The 20,848-nt window shown below is 42.3% G+C and overlaps 1 protein-coding gene across 6 annotated transcripts in view; it reads left to right on the top strand.

The window, feature by feature from the left end:
• Positions 1–9,915, top strand: part of Rbpj (recombination signal binding protein for immunoglobulin kappa J region) — a 246,381-nt gene extending 236,466 nt beyond the window's left edge. For all 6 annotated transcript variants that reach the window (XM_013518082.1, XM_005392029.2, XM_013518083.1 and 3 more), the window contains 4 exons: positions 3,789–3,929; positions 4,952–5,107; positions 5,463–5,566; positions 5,732–9,915. In XM_013518082.1, coding sequence (XP_013373536.1) covers positions 3,789–3,929; positions 4,952–5,107; positions 5,463–5,566; positions 5,732–6,047 — 717 coding nt within the window. In that variant the 3' untranslated portion in view covers positions 6,048–9,915. The remainder of the gene's footprint in view (positions 1–3,788; positions 3,930–4,951; positions 5,108–5,462; positions 5,567–5,731) is intronic.
• The last annotated feature ends 10,933 nt before the right edge of the window (positions 9,916–20,848 follow it).

Below are 20,848 nucleotides of genomic sequence, written 5' to 3'. Positions count from 1 at the left end.
TTTTTTTTTAACCAGATCAGATCATGCACAAAAATATATATGTATTAAAACTAAGCCAGGCATTGTGGCTCACTCCTGTAATCACAGCCATCAGGAGGCTGAGGCAGGTGGATTGCCACAAATTGGAAGCCATTCTGGGTTACATAGTGAGTTCAAAGCTGGCCTGGACTGCATAGCAACACTCTGTCTCAAACCAATCAATCACTTGATTTTTTTTTTTTTCTTTTTTTAATTTTGGGAGAAAGACATACGATTTAGGACATTTTGTTAACTAGATCTTGAGCCTGTAAAAATGCTTTTCTTAGTAAAATGCAAACAAAAATCCTCATAGCTGTCTTCCTTCTCTGAAGCAGTTTAACTTGGTTGAATAGTACAGGTGGCCAGTATCTATGAGCACATTTGATTCCAGGTCAGGTGAGGGTGTTGGGCAAGTGGAAGAACATCTAGCAGCACTGCTCCTTAGGAAGCTGTGTTTCTCTCTGGTGAAACGCTGTATTGTCTTATATTTTCAGGGGCTATTTCAGCAGAGGCAGGGTTGGTCTATAGTTGTCTTAAGTAAATATGTGAATTGTTTTTTATTTTTTGGTTGTTTTACTTTTCCATGTCATGGTTGCACAAGAAGATTTATATCCATTTCAGTGTAATAAGCTAAAATATTTCAAGTATAGTAGAGTTAATCTGTAAAACTGGGAAGCTGGAACAAATTGTAAAAAGTGCAGAGGTATAGGGAAGGATGGGTATAAAAAGTAACAAGAAGCAAATTTAACATGTACTTGGTTCTCTTCTAACTCAACGCTGTGTCACCACATTCCAAGGACATGTGTTTGTTTTTCTTGTTCTACAGAAACGCACATTCAGATGTTTTTGCCTCTGATCCACAACAGCTTGAAGTAGACCACTTAGAAGGCAGCCCCAGTCTCAGAATACTATTTTCACTTAAAGTTTTATGCAAAGGACAAGTGGTCTGCCTTGCTTGAACTATGTGTGTGGTTCTGATTATAATAATTTACAGTAAAAAATTAGACTATTAGAAAGTTGTGGTACCTTCGTTAATATTCTAGTAAATGTTTTTCTAGAAATTCCATGACTGATGAATTCATTATAACTAGTTTCCTTGAAATCCTAGATGGCCTTTAGCTAACTGTACCACTTCCTGCACCTCTTGGCCTCTGCTTACATGCAGTTTCTAAGAACTGCAGCATTCTTTCATCTGCTTTTTTTTTTTAAAGGCAGTGTCTTGTTAATATAATCCAGGCTGGCCTTGAACTTGCAGTCTTCCTGCCTCAGGCTTCTAAGAGCTGGGATTTATAGGCATGCACTGCCATACCCACCTAGCTCTCATATAAAGATAATCCTACCTTATCTGAAAATTGCTTTTAATGCTCACTAGAATATGTTTTATTGGAGAGATGTGCTTGGAAAATATTATCCCTCCCTGACCAAATTTCACTGAGATCAATTAAGTATCTTAGTGAAAATCCTGTTTTTATGGGTGCTCTCAAAACAGTTTATGTAAACCTCACCAACTAACAAGAAACGCCTTATTCACTTAGACACATACTCATCAAGGCTGTCAGATGCTCCACGGGTGGGAACAGCTATGTTCGTCACTGTTACAGCTGTACTACTAAGGCACCATCAGTGCAATGAAATTACACTAATAACTGCTGTCCATTGTATGGTGTAGGATGTCTGTCAACCTATTTGGTTGAATGACCCAATAAGTTAAACTCAGTCAGTATTTGCTTGACAGGTACAGTGTTCAGAATATGAATGAAATATTTCCTATCTGTCCTTAGGGACTGTATCCCCTTAACCTCTAAAATATGATCTATACACCATATATTTATAAAACTAGACATTAACAAAGCAAATTTTTGATGCTATCTTTGGACATCTGTGATTCTTTATTGGTGAGAGCAAGTTATTCATTAGTGTCTGTATGCAAAGAACTGTTGGTTGGAGGGGCCAAAAAAACCAACTCAATGGGGCGTATGTAGCTAGTTGGTGAGGAAACGGGGGCGCACAGATAGCAGCTCTAGAGGCACACAGCCGGGAGGTGTGAGTGGGTGCTCCTGAGAGATGAGAAGCTTTGGACTCAGGTCACTGAAAAAAAAAAAAAAAAAAGTTAATTTCTCTAAAAGCCAAACCTTACTGAATTTAAATATAATTTTAAGGCTTTAGTACTGAGTGTTTTGTTTCAGTTTAATTAGTCTCACAGGCTATCTTAATTGCTAAAATTAAGGTCTCTCTTTTAACTTAAAAACTGCTATTAGTAGGATTACAAATATTCTAACTAAACAAACTTTGGTAGACTGAAAAATGTATAAATAATAACCATATTTACTTTAAAGATTGGGGCTTTAAACAGTTTTGGCTAAAGGTAAAACCAGATGACCTCAGAGTATAAGGGAGACATAAATGAAGTAAAGAAAGCTAGTAGTATGATGTAGCATCAGTGACACTGTTGTGAGCACTTTTATATGCATAGATTCGTTTGATGCTTACACAGCCCCATGAGGAGTCACAGTTACAGGTGATGGAGCAGAGCATTACATTGGCATGTAGGTTGGGCTGCGGTAGGATTTGTGCATTAGTCTCAAGCATCTTCTGTGTAGCCTGGCGCACAGTTCAGGCAGGGGGGTCCCCAGGGGAGAATGTCTTTGTCAAATACTGCTGAGAAAGTAAAGAAAGATGGGGACAGAGAAATGCCATGTGTTATTCACATGTCTGGAAGTCCTTGGTACCTTGTGTTCAGTTTAATAAGTCCTTAAAGCAGAGGCTGGAGAGACCACAGAAGATGGGACAGTAAGGAAGAGGCCCATGCTCTCAAGGGGACCAAAGAACCAAGATTAGTGAGAGGAAAGGACAGGGGCATGAGGAGGGCTTTCTTTACCTTGATTTTCAGATGAGAAATAGTTAGATGTTTTCATGCTTAATGGGAGTGAGCCATCAACAGGGGAAATCAGAGCCAAAGTAGTTTTGCTGTATCAAATCTTGCCCTTCTCATCGTATGTTTAGCGATTACTTCAATCTGTGCTGTGTCATTTAAGGTTTACTGTAACTGTCTTTCAGATATCCATGTGTTCTGTGGATTCTTTGGCTTATGAGATTGTGGAGTGTAATGGGAAGAGGTCAGGCTGGGCAGGCAGCCAGCTTTAGGGTTGTATTTTGGTTCTTTGCTGTAACTTGGGGATTTTGAGCAATTCCATTTGCCACTCTGAGCCCATTTCTTGATCTGCAAAACTAATTTATTCTTGTTTTTAAATGGGTAGATAATTAAACAATTTGTGTAAAATATCTACTGTGACTAGTGCAACCTCAGCCTTCAAGACATTTTTTTCTCCTTTGTCACTGGAATATATGTGTATTATCAGAAGGGTTATCAGAACTTGCTGTTCAAAATATGGTCCATAGACCAGCAGCATTAACATTACCTGAGGATTTGCTAGAAACGTAGAACTTTAGGCTTGCCAAGCCTGTCCAATCAGCACCTGTATCTTCAACAAGAACTCCAGGTGATTAATATGTACACTAATGTTTGAAAAATGCTGGTTTAGAAAGCAAGTCCTTTTTTTAAAAAGAAGTTCATGGAAGAGGGTGACAAATGTCACATTTTGATACACTTACAAACTACGTTTTTATTTTGTAAATATCTCTACTTAGGTATAAGACAAATAACTGGTATATTATATAGCATATACTTTCTGTGTGCTTTTGACAGTGTACAAAATGAAAACTTATGTGGATGACCATTTTGTTTTAATTTCTGAATTGTTGAAATACAGATAATAAGGAAAGTTGATAAGCAGACAGCATTATTGGATGCAGACGATCCTGTGTCACAACTACATAAATGTGCATTTTACCTTAAGGATACAGAAAGAATGTACTTGTGCCTTTCTCAAGAGAGAATAATCCAATTTCAGGTAGGTTTTACACTTACTGGTAAAATGTATACAAACTAAGGCTTGTGTGTAGCATAGAGGTTACAAGGCCCTGGAGTCATTCTCCAGCACTGTGAGTGAATTGAGTGAGTGAGTGAGTGAGTGAGTGAATACTAAAAAGTGAATTATGAAAACATGAACTTCTTATTAGCAGCTCCTTGGATGTGTTAGTGATCCTACCTCAGGGAAGAACTCAAAACTACGAGAATGTTCTCAGAGAAACAGTTAACATTCACTGTCAGGGTTCCTAATTTGGGGAACAAAGACTCCCCAAAATATCTAAAACTAGATGTTCATTGAATCTTCTGAATTTAGATGCATGCACTCTATTGAAAAATTTTATTTTATTGAGAGAGAGTTCATATACTTACCAAATTGGGTTTCCTGAGATAATAACGGTATGATTCAGAAGCAGAATTTTAACTGTGTTTATTTAGAAGGCTTTCACATTGATGACATGGTGATACGATTTGATAGGATAGTTGCACTTTTATAGAAGACTCCATTGTAGACTCCCATTCCTGAGAGATGGTGTCACGCGATACAGATGGGCCTGGTCCCTGGTGCAGGTTTGTTACAATAGGAGCAGGAGCGTGCAGGTCCAGATCATCGCTCCCTCCCGTGCAAAGTGGATTAGCATCTAGCTGTTCTCTAAATATTCAGTGCTCCTGGGATCTGTCTTAGGCAGCCCTAAAGAATTTTAAACATCCATTGTAAGTTTCAGGTACTGATCTTATACTAATGAAATGATACCAGTAAGGGTATGATGTTAATGGTTATTAGTTATTTACTATATCACTGAAATACTTTATAACAAAAACTGCCATCTGTGGGATTTTGATATTATTATTCTGCTCACATGTAGAGATTGGCAAAGCAGCACGTTTTAAGAAGTTTAAAAGTTTTTTACAAAAGTTTTTTATTCTTAACTCTGTGTGTTATTTGGTAAGTTCTTTTCTGTAATGTGTATAAAACTCACTTTCTGAACATTTTTTCTTTGTAAGGCCACTCCTTGTCCAAAAGAACCAAATAAAGAGATGATAAATGATGGAGCTTCATGGACAATCATTAGCACAGATAAAGCGGAGTATACATTTTATGAAGGAATGGGCCCTGTCCTGGCCCCCGTCACCCCTGTGCCTGTTGTGGAAAGTCTTCAGGTGAGACCACGCAACCACAGGGTGGCTTTTGCTTTGCAAATGTGCTCAGCTATGACTTGGCGTAATTTCATTTCACAGTAATTTTGATGTTTTTCTTCAAATGTAGTGACCTAGGGATTTTGTTACACATTATTTGTTGACAAAAATGAGAATAAGCAATTTTCCTTACATGTGAGAAAATTAAATAAACTTGTATGTTATCTGAAATATTTTTAGCTGGCTTTATAATTATGCATTTGAAAGAAACATTTACAAATGCAAACTTTTACAAGCTGTCACAAATGGAAATTGAATGAGAACCTAATTTTTGTACTTCCATGAAAAGTGTCTCAATGTGATTTTCTGTTAATTGCAGTTGAATGGCGGCGGGGATGTAGCAATGCTTGAACTTACAGGACAGAATTTCACTCCAAATTTACGAGTATGGTTTGGGGATGTAGAAGCTGAAACTATGTACAGGTATCAAATAAAACTTTTTACATCACCCAAGGCTTGTGAGGGGCTTATGGGGATGTGAGATTGTCTTCTGATCTTCACTGTCCTGCATTAGACAGTGTGGTCGCATTTCTGGAATATACTTCACATTTTAAAGTACTTTTTGAAATGATTTATGTTTCCCCTCAGATGTGGAGAGAGCATGCTTTGTGTCGTCCCAGACATTTCTGCATTCCGAGAAGGTTGGAGATGGGTCCGGCAGCCAGTCCAGGTTCCAGTAACTTTGGTCCGAAATGATGGAATCATTTATTCCACCAGCCTTACCTTTACCTACACACCAGAACCAGGGCCAAGGCCACACTGCAGTGCAGCGGGAGCAATCCTTCGAGCCAATTCAAGCCAAGTGCCCTCCAGTGAATCAAACACAAACAGCGAAGGAAGTTACACAAACGCCAGCACAAATTCAACCAGCGTCACATCATCTACAGCAACTGTGGTGTCCTAACCACCGTCTTTTTGCTAGGACTTAAACTGACCTGAGTGCAGCAAAAAGTTGTCAAAAAGGAAAGGAAAAAAAATGAACAATCTTTTGTGGTTTCTTGGGAAAACTTTTCATACCAAGTGATACTGTTCGAAAACCCCATTGCCTGCGAGTGCTGGTTTGAGATGCAGAAGCCACAGTAAAACAAACAAACAAAAAATCAAAATGTACAAATTATTGGAGATTGAGTTTTTCGGCTGTTTTTTTGTTGTTGTTTGGTTGGCTTTTGTTTGGTTTTGTTAAAATGGGCGAGAAATGGATACGTGGCTGGTATAAAAGCTAAGCAAACTAGAAGACACAAATCTAACCTAGTTTTTATGGACCAAGGCACTTGTATAAGCTTTATTAGTAAAAGGTACATGTTCACCAGACCTTTTTTTATATCACAGTATATAGTACATCTTGTTACCAAATAGGTTGTTCTCCCCACCCTCTTTGAGCTTTTGCTCTGAAATACATTCAGGTTCCAAGCTTGACCATGCTTGTTGAATACATTACCACACCCACCCAGGTTCTTTTGGTCTAAGGCTGGAACTTTTTTTTCAAACTGAAGTCTTATGACTTTTCATGAGTTAAAACTGTTCTGATTTCAGCAAGTCAAATCTTGTAAAGGCCTGTATACGTTTTTTTAAGATTATATGAAGTCTGTGCAAAAGCTTTAAAGACAATGCCTCTGCCTTGCCTGCAATACATGCAATGTATGTTAACTTAGTCTCCTTCTTTAGTCACTGTTGGCAGTTATTTGTGTTTTCCTTTTTTTTTTTTTTTTTTGTTTAAATGTATTTATAGTGGTAATCCAAGAAGCTCTGACATTCACGTGGAATTCATTGTGGCCGTGTAGTCAGTAATGAGTTAACGGCACAGAATATGTTGATATTTGAAGTGTCCTCTCCCCTTCCCACACATAATTCATCTGTGTGTTCCAGGGTTAGTTCAATTTTCCCCTCCTCCTGATGTTGTACATAACTTGTATTATGTGTAAGTTAAACTTTTTTTTTTTGGAACTTGGAATTCTCCCAGCGATTTTTTTCAACAACCTGTTTTTTTTGCATTGTTGGCAAATGATTAAAAAAAAAAAATCATGCGAAATTTTTGCTACCACATGGTAGATGGTGCCCTTCTGGTAGAATGAGGAAAATCTCAGTAAAATATGTTGTATTATTGTTACTTTTTTTTTCTTTTTTTTGCCTAGGCCAGAACATCATTGTAATCTTAAAACATAAGATGCTTCTATTAGATGGTCAGCTAGAATAGCTGGAAGACAGTACCTTAGGAACAGATGGTTGGAAGTTTATAAAAATGCAAATGTAACTTATATTTCCAATTTTCTTCTGCCTTTGTATTCTCTCTTCCCCAGTACTAAGTGTCTCCACCAGTGTCTCCTACTTAGAAGATGTGTCTTTGCCTTTCAGTTAAAGTTTGTTCTCATTCAGGGCTGGGTACAGCCCTGCGTGGCGATTTTGCCAGTTTTGCTTCCATTCCCACACTTTGATTATTACACCTTTGTTCAGTTTCTTAAAACTACACTAGACTCACTGAGCAACATTAGTACCGTAACTGTGTGTAACGTTATAGGACACAGCCTAGGGACACAATCATCCTTCTTAGAGTAAAAACTACCTCTAGATTGTGGTAAGCTTTTACTGTCCCATAAAACAGGAGCCACAAGTACCTTATGGATGCAAAACTGTAAGTTCTCCAGTGTTCCCAGTGTCTTGCTGGTGTCCTGGGCTCTTTTGAGTTTCCTTTAATAGACTTTAAAAATCAGTTATTAGGGGCATTTTTTTTTTCAGCTTTGCTGTCTTCATCACTCCTTTGTTTAAACTATGCCACTGTAAATACTTTTCCTCACATCTTTAAATTGCCTCTTCCTCAGTTTTCAAGGGGAAAGTCATTTGTAAAACACGTGAGGTGGTTAAAGCAAAGTTACCGCAGTTTTCTCTTACTGCGAGCCTTTTTAATCACCTCAGGATACATTGTACTATAAATAGCCTTTTCTCTTCAAATCTGCTCCAGTGACTCCTTTGGGGAATCAAATCCTGCCTCACACCTTAAATCTGTTTCAGTGATCAGGGCAGAATGCATTGTGGCCTTATCTTTCTTTGTTGTAACTGCTCACTGGCTGTTACTGGCAGACTTGCTTATTTGAGTAGTATTTATTCTCTCTGTTGAGTCACGGAAGTAGTCGTTACACAGTGCTTTTGTTTAATGTAAAGGTGTTGTCAGTGCTGCTTGATTTTTTTTTTTTAATGGGCCACAAGTTTCCTATATTTCTTGATTTGGTATTCAGTTAAATCATATTAAATTAACCAGTAACAAATGGGATGCTTTTTGAAGAATAAACTATTCCTTACTCAGCTTTTAGGTCAAAATAAATTTTCAGGTTCATGGCTTTATTAAAACGAACTTTGGTTCTTTTCAATGTTTGTATCTTCTTTTGGTTCTTTTTTTTTTTTCTAATAAGATAATTGAAATATTGGACTGTAAACCTTTTTTCCTGTTTTCTTTTTTGGAAAATCCAGAATGTACCAATATAGGCATTTTCTCCAACTATTTTATGCCATTCTCATACCACAGACCGAAGAGTGAAATGGTATCTGTTATAGCTCACTGTTCATCAGTAGTTACTTTGTCCGCTGCTTCAAAAAAAATCTTCATGGATTTGTGAGTCATTTTATGCTTCGTTGTATAACTTGGGAGAGTCTTGCCCTCCTCTTACAGTAGAGTTATGTTCCTCCCCCGTGATGACATTATTACAGGTGTCAGTCATTCACCCTTAGGAACATTCTCTGGAATGGAGAATGATTACCTACAGTATCTTTGATTTTTTTAAAAAATGTGTTTTGGAAGCATTTCTTATTCTGTCATGATTCTGTACAGTTTCTCAAAACAGGCATACAACCAAAACGTGTGACCCAACACTTTCTACCAGTCTCACTGCACTTGTCACAGGGGTTGGGAAAAAAGCAAGCTAAAGATGCCAACAACATAGAACGCCCTTTATAGTTTGAATGAGTGCAGAGTTGAACACTCGTACAGTATTCAACTCGCAGATGACTTTCTTAAACTGTGGCAACTAAAGGTGTCCTCATCTAGAATTAACTAGTGAAGTATTTTAACTAGTGAAGTGTGTGTCGCCTCTTACTACACAGACTCACTTGGCATCGTAACTGTTAAGCTCTTTTGCCTTTGTTTTTAGTGAAACCGGTACCATCTGTGAGCTCACAGAAAGTTCAATGCCATCTTTGAGAACTAACCCAACTAGTCAGGTTAACCAGGAAATCTGAGGGGGAGGAGTTCCCTTTTGAAACAAAACGCCGTTCAATGATTAACCAAGTTAACTTACTTTGATTTCAAAAGCAGCTGTGTTTCTGATGAGTACTGAACAAATGTGTGTAATTTTCTGTGCCAGACTTTTGACCTTGTTTTCAAGCACTGTACTGTGGGATGGATGGTTAGAAACAATAATATATTAGGGTTTCTGTTTAACCCTTTCAGGACTGAACTGTATCGCCTTTCATTAATTTTTCCCTGTGTCGTGATAAATGTTTGCCAGCATTCAGTACTGTGTTGGTCCAGATGTAGTTTTATATTCTCATTTTTAGTTGTTTCTCGTACCTTGCAGCATGCTCTACACATTCAGTCCTTAAGGGGTTTATTTTACAAACTGTGCGCCTGTAAGGTTTATTAGCAATAAGATAGAAAATCAAGCAAGTTTATACCATAATTTTGTAGAAAAAAAGAATCTGCTCAGTTCCATATTTCACCCATGAAAAACCTGCAATACGGGCAGTTTCAAGGAATAAATAAAAAAGAAATGTAAACCATTGTAGAAGTCTTCTGTTGAATGTGCCTGATGCATGTATTACCATCTTTGATTTCAGAATACTTCATAAAGATAAACTTGAGCTCTGTACTACAGTTTGTGTATTTCCCTTGCCCTCTACATCACATCCAAGTGATTAATTAGTTGATTAATTAGTAATTGTAATTGCACTAAATTAGTAAAATTAATTACTAATTAGTAATTGTACTAAATTAATTTCCCTTTCAATGTTTTAGCTAGTACTTTAAGCACAGGCAATTTCTGTGGTGAAATGGGCTTTGTCACGCAAAAGGCATTTCCCAAGCAGGATCTTTTAAAGCTGATCTCAACAAAATTGGGAAGTATGATGTAGTAATCACTCGGTTTTCTAATGCACGGGTGTGGTGGTGTCCAGTCTCGCAAAGAACACATACTGGTTTCTGCCTTTCCCGGTGTGTGTGGGGTGCTCCCAAGAATTGGGGATGCACTATTTTTTGTTTAATATCAAGGCAGAAATTTAAAGGAGGAAAGTATATACTTTTTAAAGCATAGAAAGTGTAGTGCTTAGCTGCCCTCACACAGAATGAATATAAGTAAAATGAAGATTTGTGTTCAAAGCATGTTGCTGTTGAAGAGTTTAGTTGAAATTTGGATTATGAGGCCTCTGAAGCTCAAAGTTGGTATTTCTAATTTCAAATAAGCTTATACTCTTTTCTCTAATAGTACACGATCACTTTCTAAATCTAGTAAAGGAGTGATCTCGGAAGGAAGCTTCTCCCAATAGAGGAATTGGTTATATAAAGTACAAACCAGGCAGTTCTGACTCGCCTTAACCTGGGGTGAGAGCGTAAAGCATCAGGCCGTGCAGAGCCCTCAGGCCCTAACCCTGTCAAGACCTGTACAGCTGGACATCTCACCCTTGGTTCTTGGGTTAAAGATAAGATCGTCTGCGCCTGGCATGTAGGTATTCAATAAAGAATTTAAAGCTGTCGCTTTCATGTACGTAGAAGTCGTGACTAACGTTGATTTATACAAAGTGCAGGTAAATATTAATATGGAAACATTTTAATGGCAAGAAACGTTGTATAACTTGGAATTTGGAGAATGTTTTGGGGAGATGACACTTTAAAGTACGAGGTCCGTGAGCATGTTATAAAGGTAAGTGAGGTAGAGGGGCATCATGTAGTTTTTCCTGGCGCAGTGCGTGTAGTCCTTGCTTTTCACCACCAGCCTGCACATTAGTACAGATGAACCTACAGGTCGGTCATCTCTTAATCCTTCAAAACCGTTTCTGCTGGCGCTGGGTAGAGTGTTGGCTGCTAGTATTTACCGAAGTCCTAAACTCAATCCAGCAGTTCCTCCCCCCAGCCAGTCAGGTAAGAGAAGGATGTGACTCGGTCATTCCTCCAGCGGCCGCCTGAGCTTGGGCGGTGTGTCTTTTTTCCTCAGAACTCGTCCCTGGAAGGCTGCTCTCTTCGTGCTTCCTCACCTTAGAGCGCAAAACCCAGATTCTGGTTTCTCCTGCTCCTGAGACTTCCACAACTAAGTTCTCAGTGTGCTGTTCAGTTACTGAATGGCAGAATGAAGTTTTGGAGAAAAAGTAATTGTCTTTGACACTGTTTGATAATTACTGTTGTTGGACTTCCGGGCTTGTCCCGAGAGAGCACTGCCAAGAGTTAAAGCTGGGAGTATGCTGGCCGCTGATGGATGGCGAAGGTGCGGCTATGTGGTGCTGGGGAAGGAGCCCGGTGGATACGCAGCTGTTAACCTGCAATCGTGAACGCCCCTTGCTGCAGTTTTTGTTTTCGCTCCTAGCATGCCGGAAGGTTAGAACTGGAAAAGACACAACTAGGAATGTTTAAGTGTCCAGTGACGTTCCAGGCTCTGAGTTCAATTAGGGTGTAGCCGTTTCCTGAAAATTTCCACTAAGGGCTTATATTAGTCCAACTCAGCTGCCTTAAAAAAACAAAAACAAACAACCCATTGGCTGAGTGGCAAAAACAAAAAATGATTTTTTCGCATTTCTGGAGGTTGAAAATTTAAGATGAGATGCCAGCACAGTTGGGTCTGATGAGGGAGCTCTAGCTAATAGATAACCCCACCGTTAGGAATTCATTTAACATTCACTTCAAAGGGCCTGTGTCCAGATGCAGTCACACTGAGCTGACCCTGAAATCTTTCAGATAAAGTTTAGTTGAAGTGCATGTGTATTCAGTGATTTTTATGTTCCCTGCATTTTAAGGCCTGACTGAGGAACGAACCTGGACTGAGGGACAAGGAGCTGTAGCTCAGTGATAGAATGTTTACGTAGCATGCATGCGGTGCAGGCCCATACCACCAAAATCCTAAAAAAGATTGAAGTCAGTTTGATCACTGGTACATGGCTTCATGGCTTTGACAACCCTGTGGGCTCATAAGCCTATTTTAGAGAAGAAACTGGATCAGGACATTTGGGGAACTTGCTCAGAGTTATATATTACAGTCGGGATTTCAGATGGGGACTCGTGGTCCAGAGTTGCCCTTCGGAGATCCCACAAAGTTTTTCCCCCACTGCTATCAGGAGGGTTAAGAATGGACCTGCTGTTGCCGTAGAATAGTTCCGTTGATGAGTTACATCTTTTCAAGGCACTTTATGGAGACTAGCCTTTCTATTTCAGTGCTCACATTTTATAGGTTAAGAGAGACTAGAGAAGCTGAGTAACCCAGCAGTGGTTGTGGATTGAGAAATACTTTATAAACTCGAAGGCCCTATCTTGTCGCCTCATTTGTTTAAGAGTCCTGACCTCTTGGCTAATGTTCCTAGGACCACTAGCCAGGTCTTACAGGTGACTGTGCTGCGTTGCACAGTGCCAGGGAGAATGATCCTGGGTATCTCCAGACAGTCCCATCTTCCTGGAGAAGGTGGTGGGTCTTCATCTGTAAATAGATGAAATAGCCAGTTCTGCCTTCAGCTTAGACCTTATGTCCTGGACTTCATGTTGGCTTTAGGAAGACCTGGGCTGAGGACCACAGTATGAAATAACAGCTTTGCACTAAACAAATTTGTCTGCCATTCACTTGCCAGCTGTAATTGATTTATTATAAACGGCTGATTCTGTAGTGCTCTACTAATTTGTCTTACTGAAATGGGGGAAATGCAAGGTAGCCTCAACACAGATACGGCTTTTCAAGGGGCTGTTTAGTGTGGGTACTCCAGAATCAAAAGTATCTGGTGTTCCGGGCTGCTTCTTGCTGGTTAAAAAAAAGGTGATATGGGTGTTTTGCATGTTATACTCCAAAGAGTAAAAAATACACAATGTGATAAGCAGCATCAGACCTTTCAAAACATTTGAGTTTAAGTTCTGTGGGTTAGGAAACGTGCGTCATGGGGATAGCCTGTTTGCGGTGTCAGGAGCCATTCCTTTCCTTAAGCTGCCTCTCCAGATGCCATTTTGCAGGTGAGAGCAGCTAGTCCTGTAGGCCTAGGTCCCTGGCCTGGCCCTGGCTGTTGAAAGGAGCCTCCAAGGGCTCTGGTTTCTGTGTTGAGAGGCCGGGATTCCCAGCCAGTAGAGGAAGAAATAACTACCCAAAGAAAATGAGGATCACATGGGAGCAAAGATACTGGGCAGCCACCGTGAAGAACTACAATCAGTAGATTCTGTAATAAATCATTTATGTGCTGAAGGTTTGTGTGAAGTGTTTCTTATTTTCAAAGTCCTGTGAGCCAGGTTATGGGCACTTGTGAAAGCCTTCCGGTGCTCCCTAGAAGTGCTGCTTCTGTAGGAAGGGCCCCCCGGAGTCCTGGCCTGCTTCTTCCCCCACAATAGCGGACAGCCAGGACCACTGAATGACTTCCTGTCGGGTGCTGCTGGGGACTGGACAGGGAACAGACTTGGGAGTGGAACTGGCCTGGCTCTGCCAAGTGAGCCAAGATTCAAAGAAACTGACTCACATGAAGAGTGAAACGGAAGGAAAAAGGGAGCAGCCCCAATTGCAGTCCCTTCCAAGCCTCGGCCTGGTGTGTGAAGGAGGGCTCACCCATGAGTATTCAGTAAGATTTTGGGCCTCTGCCTTCCAGACAGTGGAAGTAACTGTTTACTGAACAATTAATGTAGCTCCACTCTAGCCAGGCACTTTGGGTATAGCAATCAATAAACTGCTGCATACACACAGCCTTCCTTCCATGAGAGATGGGCACAGGCTACTATGGGCCAAGGCACCAGACCATGAAAGGGCTGAGATCTGCTGTATAGTCTATTGAGGGACTCTCGCAGAACCTGCGGGTTCATCTGTGCTGATGGCCAAGTCCTGGGTGTGTAACATTCAATATGAAAACGCTGCCTTCAGTGACTGTGTACTGCACAGCGAGACTCCCAGTTGCAAGCAGCAAAGACCCAGTGACCCCGGGGATGTCGCTCAGTGGCGCAGTGCTTGCCTGGCAAGTGCACGGTCCTGACTTCGATTTCCGGTACAAAAAAAGACTCAGTGACCACCCCCCCAGACAGAAATGGGTGTGACTGACAAAGCAAAGAGGTTCTTCAACACCCTAGAAGTTATTTTTAATTAATGTCTCCAGTTTCCAAATCACTGTTAACGTACAGTGTTGAAGTGAGTCTTATAAATTTGCTAAGCACAGAATGAGGGTTTCTCTTTACACTAGTGAAGGCTTCACATGCTTTACAGGGCTATTAATGTGGCCCATCTAACAATCGCACTGTTCTCACGCACTGTCGTTGGGGACACTGTGTCCTAAACCCCAGAGCCGTAGCCTCCAAGACAAAATTGTGTCCAAAAGTCAGAGACGCTTTGAACAACTCTTGAGGTTTTAAAACCTTTGGTTTGAAGAAGTACAAGCCACTTCAGCTTCTGTTAGGTTCCTGGACTCATGAGAGCAATTCTACAAATTTAGAAACTTATCCCAAAAGCCTAAATTAGCAGCATCTGAGCTGAGATCCCACAGGCAGTCTCGGGCCCACTCCACCCGTCGCCTGCCCAGGGACCTGCAGCCCGGCCTCTGGAAGACCACGTCTTCTGCTCTTGTTGTCTGTGGCCGGAGCTCTCAGTGAAATCACCATGCGAGTGCCTTGTTGGGATGGGACTGTAGACGCAAGGAGCGCAGAGAGAAGCAGAAATCCCAGGAGCCTACATTAGGGGCCCAAAGGGAGATTGTCAGAGGAGTTGTGAGGTGTTCACGCCTGTCACAAACGAGTTAGAAACGTGTGCACCCCGTTCCGCACCACCCTCACACTTTCCAAACCCGCTCTGAAAACAGTCTGCTTTCGGATTATGATGCTTGACATTTTCTGTTATGTGATTGAAGCACCGGCCACGTGTGTATAAAGAGCCAAGCTCTGTGGACAACAAAAAGCCTCGAGTTGGTGGTAGGTGCGGGAGCCCAGGGCAGCATGAAACTCTGCTTTTTGCATTTGTTCCTTTTCAACAATTATAATAAACACAAAGGTATTTTAAAAGATTGCCTTCAAGTACTGCACTTCCTGGGATTTTACTCACTTCCTGACCCGTTGGACCACTCCCTTGGGTTTTGAAACTCTGCCCTTCCCTTGGCTTCCTGGATGCTGAGTTGTCTGGCAGTTTTACTGGCTCCTTCCTGCCTCTGCAGCCTTTCTGCCTCCGAAATCCCCGCACAGTGTCCGCTCCCCTCCCCCACAGTCACATGCTGCAGTGGTGATCGCTCCCTCACTCAGCTACTAAAACACCATCCGTGTAAGAGTGACTCCCAAATTCATGTTTCGTGCCCAGACTTCTGGCCTGAGCTCCAGAACCGTAGATGTAACTGCTCACCTGACAGAGGGGATCAGGCAGCTCAAACTTCTATTTGTAACTCACGTGTGGTTACCTTCTTCCACTTCCCTCACCCACTAAGTAGCACCTCCATTCTTCTGATTTGTAAGGGGAAACCCTTCGTACTAGGTTTCTGTTACCATTACAAAAACAAACAAAACCTACCTGAGATAGGCCACTTCACAAGATGGGAGGTTTAGGTGGGCTCACAGTATTAGAGGCTTCAGTCCATGGGCAGTTGGCCCCTGTGATTTGGGACCAGTGAGAAGGCAACACATCACAGGAGGAGGGTGATGATGGAGCAAAACTGGTCCCCATGTGATGTTGGGAACCTCAGAGAGAGGAATAGACGGTCTCATGGTCCCCCTTGAGGACAAGCTCCCCAGTGACCTCCACTAGGCCCCAACACCAAGCTGAGCACCAAGCATCTAACATGAGCATTGGAATAGTCACATCCAGATCACAGCCACCCTGAAAATGAACTGGATTTGTTTCTTTCTCTCACCTCCCATATCAGCCCCTCCATAAAACCATCGATGGCTCCTTCAAACTACAGTCAAACTCTGACCCTTCTCTCTACCTCCACCACGTCTGCTATGGGCAGAGCTGCCATCAGCCAGCTCCCAGGATCCTCCCCAGAGCCTTCTAACCGCCCTGCTCTCTCCCTGTTCCCTGCGAGCCTGCCACAGCAGCCAGCGTGACTCCTTAAAAATGTCCCTTTGCTGCTTCACACCCTCTGCTGACTTCTCTTGCTCCAAGAGGTGCTCTGCAGGCCCTCATGCTCCACTGCCCACTTCTCGCCTCTCACTGTCCACCCTCTCCCTGGGCACACTGGCCCTGACACACTGGCCCCTGTATTCCCGTGAATTCATGAAACCAGCTCTGAGCTGTGGGCCTGCTGCTATGCCCTGCACCTGGCACACTTCATCCAATGTCCCCAAGTCTGTGCCGTCGCTCCCACAGGTTACCCCTAGACCTCAGGCAAAATTGCACCCCCACTCCCATGGCTTTCTGTGCCCTTGGCCTGCTTTGCTTTTCTGCATAGCATCTGTTGCCACCTTGAGACAGGAGATTAGGGTGTAGCAAAGCTGGCTGGGGAAGCAGGCGTGACCTTTTAATTACAGAATTTTAGGATACATGTGCAGAACAGTTCCCAAAGCCCTGCACTTGGACTTCTCGAAAGAATTTGATCAGGAGGCTGAGGCAGGAGGATTGTTGCGAGTTCGAGGCCAACCTGTGCTATGAAGTGAGTTCAAAACTAGCCTGATCTGCACAGTGAGACCTTTGGGTTTTTTGCCTCTGTGGTTGATCTTGCACACTGGCCTGCCCTCACGCTATAGGGTGTATTTCTTTTCTTACTTTTACTTGGTCCAGACTCACTCTGCAGAGCCTGTTTCTTTTCCTACCTTTAATAAAATTTTGCTACTATTTGTGCTCTTCTTGACCAATTTTTTGCTTGGGACAGAAAGAACCTCCAGAAGGAGACTCCAGAGCCCCCAAATCCAATAATGACCTGACATTTCGTGTGCTACTTGGCCACTTGTCTCTCTAAGCAGCACGGTTCTTAAGTCTTGGATTGTTTTGCTTCTTCCCGTGTCTCCAGACTCTGGCACGGGGCCTGGCACACAGTAGGTGCAAATGGAAGGAAGTGATTCTGGGACGGTGTAGCCAGTTCATCTTAGGTCTCCGCTTTACTTCGCTTGGAAGCTGCCTCTCAACGCTGCAATAACAGGAGGGTCTAGGAGTGACAGCAACACCCAAGGCCGGGAACACAACACAGACAGAAGCAAGAATACAAACACTGGGAATGAAGGGATTCCTGACAGTTAAAGATGTGGGAGGCTGGGTGTGACGGAACATGTCTGTAATCTCAGCATTCAGGAGGCTGAGAAAGGAGGATTGCTGCAAATTCAAGGCAAGCCTGGGCTACATAGTGAGTTCAAGACCAGCCTGAACTACACAATAAGATATTGTCTCAAAAAACTTAAAAAAAAAAAAAAAAAAAAGGGATTGTACAAAGTCACTTTTCACTTTGACAGTGTTTGCAGTGAAGGTGTCTGCTATTAACGGAAGGGGGTGGGCAGGACTTCCCAGTAGCTGGAGGAGCAGTTGGCCCACTTCCTTGATTATTTCTCCGATAATTTCCAGGCAGTGGGAGAGGGCATAGGGTTTGTAAGTGTTTTCAGAGCCAGTGGTCACATGGCCTCATTTTGAGTGACAGAATTCAGAAGTTTCTATTCCCCATACATCTACCGAGTGCTGGGTATTTGTTTAGCACGTATCAGGTGCTTGGCTAAGTGTCTGGAAGGTATTATGTCCTTGAACCTCACCACAGCACAAAACGCAGGAGCCACTATTCCCATCTTTCTGGTAGGAAGTGGAGGCTCAGGGCCTTGGGTAACCCTGCCAAGGAGCAGGGAAACCACACTGGACTTCTTCCCAAATGGTGCCTGGGATGTTTTGAACTTGAGGGGCCTATACTGGCATCTGGTAGGCTGCTGTTAAGTTGTTTTCTGTAACTGCTTAGTTAAGGGACCTTGTATGCTCTTCTTCCCCTTAGGGAAACTAGGGAAAAATGACCAAGTCATTAAAGGTTATGAGAATTTCTACATTAATTGGAAACTTAGTTGGGAACATTAATCTCTTATATACTACTGCTTGTGGATGAGAATTTATTTCTTTGCGTTTTTAAATGTTCTTAATTTACTTTTTTGAGACAGGGTCTCACTGTATAGTCCAGGCCGACCTTAAACTCACTATATAGCTCAGGCTGGCCCCAAATTTGGAATCCTCCTGCCTCAGCTTCTCAAGTGCTTTGCAACCATGCCCAGCTTATTTCTTTGGTTTAGCTTAGTATTTTTGACTCAGTTAAATCAGGGCTTTTCTCTGCTTTAAGAAAATGTTATTTTTAGCCCAGTATGGTTGCTCACACCTGACAACCCAACACTCTGGGAGGCTGAGGCAGAGCACTGCAAGTTGAAGCCCAGCCTGGGCAACTTAGTGAATGAGTGAGACACCTCTCAAAATAAAAACTGAAAAAGGGCTGGTGCTGTAGCTCAGTGCCAAGGCCCTGAGTTCAATTCGCAGTCCCTCCCCATCACCAAGAATTACCTTTAAGTAACACAACATAAGGTTAAAACCAAATATCACTAAGAAGCATAAAATGAAAATAATTCGCTTCCCTTCCCACTACTTTCCCAGATCTAACTAGTCTCAACACAGTTTTCTCTTCCAGCATTTTCCTCCATGTTTCTGAGTCACATGCATACACTTCTGCTACTCTGGCTCTTTTCTACAGGAGGATTTTGCAATCCTCCTGTATAGTATAGGCTCATGTTTTTTTCTTCTATGCTTTTACTTACCCCAAATATGGGTATAAAACAGTGTTCATTTAAATCACTGTTCAGTGTTCTATTATTAGGATTATTGTTCACTCTTGAGAATATACAGTGAGATGTATAGTAGTATATATGCAATTAGGTTTCTTCTTTTTTGTTTGTTTTACAACCTTTTGTTTTTCTTGGAGTTATTAAGTGCCTTGTCTTTTCCACCTTCCCCCTGTATGCAAAGATCAATGAATCTATATGTTTAAGTTAAAATAAAACCTTTAATCTGTTCCATTTTATGAATACATCACTTTAACTGGTCAATTTTTTTTTCTATTCACTGAGTCCAGATCCTTGAGGCTTTAGAGAGGGAAGACCCAAGGCTCTTCCTGGAGTGACATAGGAGCCACCCATGTCCTCTAGATTGGGGCCTGAGTTGGTGGGCTCCGTTTGGCATCTCTTCAAGCCTCTACACAGCCCAAGAGGAGCAGGTGGCATTATTTTTATTTGGTACTTAAGAAAATCACGCCTTGGGTAACACAAGCCTTGTGGTGTCAGAAACTCACCAAGGGCATCCCAGCTGGTTCCCAGTCCGCTGCCAATCCCACACCTCCCCACAGAGCGGAATGGCTCTCCAGCATTCTTCCGTGTCCCTGCATTGGGAAGGGATTCCCAGAACCCAAGGAGAGAGGGTGATAGGTGAGGACACAAACCCCCCTGAACAGACCCACATCTTGAACTTGACTGCAGAAATGTCAGACACTGCTTCTGGACTGGAGGGCTGAGTCCAAGCAGGCTTCCCCGTCCACAAGGATCAACACAGGACTCTGCTGCCTCCCTGTGGACCGCAATGGGATGTTCTCAGGTGTGCTGAGTGTGGAAAAGGATTCCCAGGCTGCATCTGCCTCCAACTGAAAAAGGTGCTGCAAGCAACGAATGATGCTGGGGTGATGGGAGCTGGAGTTGACCCTCACTGGCCTTGAAGGGGCGGTTCCCTAACTTGACCCTGGAACAGAATCGGCTGAGCCTTAGGTTACAGTTTGCTGGGCCCCACCTCCAGGATTTCTGATGCAAGAGGTCTGGGTTGGAGCGCAAGAAATTGCATTGTTTAGAAGTTTTCAGGCGATGTTGATGCTGATCCAAGGATGCCAGTTTGAGGACCATGGGGTGTTGGTCCATGTCTACCTTTCCTTCTAAACTTTTCCTCGATTGTGGTTTAGGACACTCACCTGAACTCCTCCACGTTCCCCAAATGCAAACCAACCCAGGAAACTCAGAGGTCAAGAAATAAACAGGCTTTTCTTTCGAAAACCGAGTTTGATGACCCCGAGCCTGTACTTGAAAGAGTGAGAACATGGAGGCAGCCTTTCCTGGGGACTGGGCTAGGGTTGGAGTTAGGTAGGATTAGGGTTAGGGTTAGGGTTAGGGTTAGCTGTAGGGATAGAGTCGGAGTTAGGGCTGCATTGGTTAAGGTTTGTGTTTAGGGTTAGTTGTAGAAGTAGGATTAGGGCTAGGGCTGCTGGTATGGGTTGGAGTTGGGCCAAGATTAGGATTAGGGTTAGGGTTAATGTTAGTGTTAAGGTTTGGTTAGCATTAGGATTTAGGTCTAGGGCTACTTTTGTGTTTGGGTCAGGGCTTTTACTTAGGGTTAGTGTTAGTATGCAGGTTAGGTTATGGTTAGGTTAGGGTTAGGGTTGGTTAGGTTCAAGCTTTGGGCTATGGTTAGTCTTGCAGTTATGGCTAGGACAAAGGCGAGACATAAGGTTAGATTTAGTGTTAGGGCTAGACTTAGGGTTCTGCTTGTCCCATGAGACTCTCACGGTGGAGTCCTGGTGTATATGTGCTCTGAAAAT

Source organism: Chinchilla lanigera, unplaced genomic scaffold (genome assembly GCF_000276665.1).
Source record: "Chinchilla lanigera isolate Chin_1 unplaced genomic scaffold, ChiLan1.0 scaffold00042, whole genome shotgun sequence".
NCBI lineage: Eukaryota > Metazoa > Chordata > Mammalia > Rodentia > Chinchillidae > Chinchilla > Chinchilla lanigera.
The sequence above is the reverse complement of the archived record's forward strand: the minus strand, read 5'-3'. Positions and strand labels throughout refer to the sequence as shown.